General features: G+C 41.8%; 1 protein-coding gene and 1 long non-coding RNA gene across 4 annotated transcripts in view; both read right to left on the bottom strand.

Moving 5' to 3' along the window:
• LOC135092060 (uncharacterized) overlaps positions 1-2500 on the bottom strand; it is a 103074-nt gene that overhangs the window by 42424 nt on the left and 58150 nt on the right. The window lies entirely within an intron of this gene.
• LOC135091958 (uncharacterized protein DDB_G0271670-like) overlaps positions 1-2500 on the bottom strand; it is an 8796-nt gene that overhangs the window by 3215 nt on the left and 3081 nt on the right. Inside the window, exon 4 of the mRNA XM_063990028.1 lies at positions 6-72. Coding sequence (XP_063846098.1) covers positions 6-72 — 67 coding nt within the window. The remainder of the gene's footprint in view (positions 1-5; positions 73-2500) is intronic.

Raw genomic sequence — 2500 nt, 5'->3', positions numbered from 1 at the left:
ATTACTATGGAGTGAGTGCTGCTTTTCCATCCTCTCCCTCTCCTCTCCCTCATCCTCTCCCTCCTCTCCCTCCTAGTGAACAAACAGATTAGGGCAGTGAGAGGGGCTGCAAGGATCTGGAAGGGGCTGAGAAGGGTAGGAAGAGGCTGCATTGACCCATTACTATTAACTGCACCTTCCTCTCACCTCCATCATCATCACAGCAAAATGTTATAGAGAGTTAACTACAGCCTTCACACACAGTACTTGCTGTTTAATTTCCCACTAGCAAAACTGCCTCCGGTGAGTGAAAAGGTGCGAAAAGTGCCATTAACAATTATGAAGTTAATATTCTGATCTCCAACCATGCATATAATACGGACCATACTAACCTAACGTACTAAATAATCTAACCTAACTTAACCTAACCTAACGAAACCTAACTTAACCTAATCTAACAAAACCTAACCAAACCAAACCTACCTAAACCTAACCTAACCTAACCTAACGTACTAAATAATCTAACCTAACCTAACCTAACGAAACCTAACTTAACCTAATCTAACAAAACCTAACCAAACCAAACCTACCAAAACCTAACCTAACCTAACCTAACCTAACCTAACGAAACCTAACTTAACCTATCCTAACAAAACCTAACCAAACCAAACCTACCTAAACCTAACCTAACCTAACCTAACCTAACCTAACTTAACCTAATCTAACAAAACCTAACCAAACCAAACCTACCTAAACCTAACCTAACCTAAACCTAACCTAACCAAACCAAACCAAACCTAATCTTATCTAACTAATCCTTTCATCAACTTCTAACTACACCTCCTTCCATAACTATCCAAACATTCTCCCTGAGCTCCAATCCCTCACTAGACACCCTCCTCCTCCTCCTCCTCCTCCTCCTCCTCCTCCTCCTCCTTCGTCTTGTCAGGGAGGGGAAAAACCAGGCTATTTCATCTCCCCCTGATCCACGTGACCTCTTTCCCAGTCTCCCTCATCTCCCCCTGATCCCCCCAAGCCGCCTCATCCCTGCCTCTGCTCCCCGACTCTTCCCTTAAATCCCAGTGCAAAGGGACATGAGGAAATGGAAAGGAATGCAAGGGAAAACAAAGGGATGGAAGGGAAATGGAGTGAGAGACAAGGGAACGGAAAAGGGGTACAAAAGGAACGCGAAGGAATGAAAAGGAATGCAAAGAAATGGAAAATAATGTGAAGGAATGAGAATGTAAAGGATTGGAATGGAATGCAAAGGATTAAATCAAAATAATGGGATAGAAAGGAATGGAAAAGAATACAAACAAAAGGAATGCAAAGGAAGGCAGAGAAAAATTTAAATACAAAAGAAATGAAAGGAATGTAAAGGAACACAAAGGTATACATAGGATTACAAAGGAAAGCAAAGGAAAAGCAAAGGAATACAAAACAACACACAGGAATACAAAGAAAGAACAAACGGCAGAAAGACATGAAAGAAAGGAAGATTGAACAAACTCTCTCTCTCTCTCTCTCTCTCTCTCTCTCTCTCTCTCTCTCTCTCTCTCTCTCTCTCTCTCTCTCTCTCTCTCTCTCGCTAAACAGTCAATAAATTCAGGTATGTAGATATTTTTTTCCCGTTTTTGTCTCTTTCTCATCTCAATCTCTCTTTTCTCTTTGTTTCCCAAGTTCAGGTTAAAATGTTGCCAAGATGAGGCAATGACTGGAGCAGAATGCAGCAAGTTTCGAACCGATTATACCAACTTTGAACCAAGCAACGAACCACCACCACCACCACCACCACCAGGACCTTCTCAGCGTTGGTGGTAGTGTTGGTAGTGGTGGTGGTGGTCGTTAGTGTGGTCGTTAAGGGAGTCGTTGGGGCAAGAGGTAAAGTTAATTAAGCACAGTTGTGAAGCAGAAATTCCGAAGCTTTTGAGTGGATAAATGAACCAAGAGAATTTATCTATCCTTCCTGTTTCTTTTTTTCTTTTTTTTTGTGAGTATTTTTTATTTGGTTTGATTTGGAGACTGGATGGTATGGGTGCGTGTCTCTCTCTCTCTCTCTCTCTCTCTCTCTCTCTCTCTCTCTCTCTCTCTCTCTCTCTCTCTCTCTCTCTCTGTTTTTTTGGAATATTTGAGATCATATGGATGCTTTTCTCTCTCTCTCTCTCTCTCTCTCTCTCTCTCTCTCTCTCTCTCTCTCTCTCTCTCTCTCTCTCTCTCTAACTTACTTCCTTTATCTTACGTTTTTCTTTTCTTACAAACTCAATTTCTCATGCCCTTTGTCTTCCTTCCTTTCTTCCACCCTCCCTCTCTCTCTCTCTCTCTCTCTCTCTCTCTCTCTCTCTCTCTCTCTCTCTCTCTCTCATCCACTCCAGACTCCTTTGTTTAAATTTTAACTCTGCACTCCTTGAATTTCTGCCTCGTGTTACGTTTTCTATGACTGTCCATTTTTTACGATTCTGTGTCTTAATATTTCTCAATTTCTTTTGCTTGCCTGTCTGTCTGTCTCTGTCTGTCTGTCTTG

Source organism: Scylla paramamosain, chromosome 39 (assembly GCF_035594125.1).
Source record: "Scylla paramamosain isolate STU-SP2022 chromosome 39, ASM3559412v1, whole genome shotgun sequence".
Classification (NCBI taxonomy): domain Eukaryota; kingdom Metazoa; phylum Arthropoda; class Malacostraca; order Decapoda; family Portunidae; genus Scylla; species Scylla paramamosain.
The sequence above is the reverse complement of the archived record's forward strand: the minus strand, read 5'-3'. Positions and strand labels throughout refer to the sequence as shown.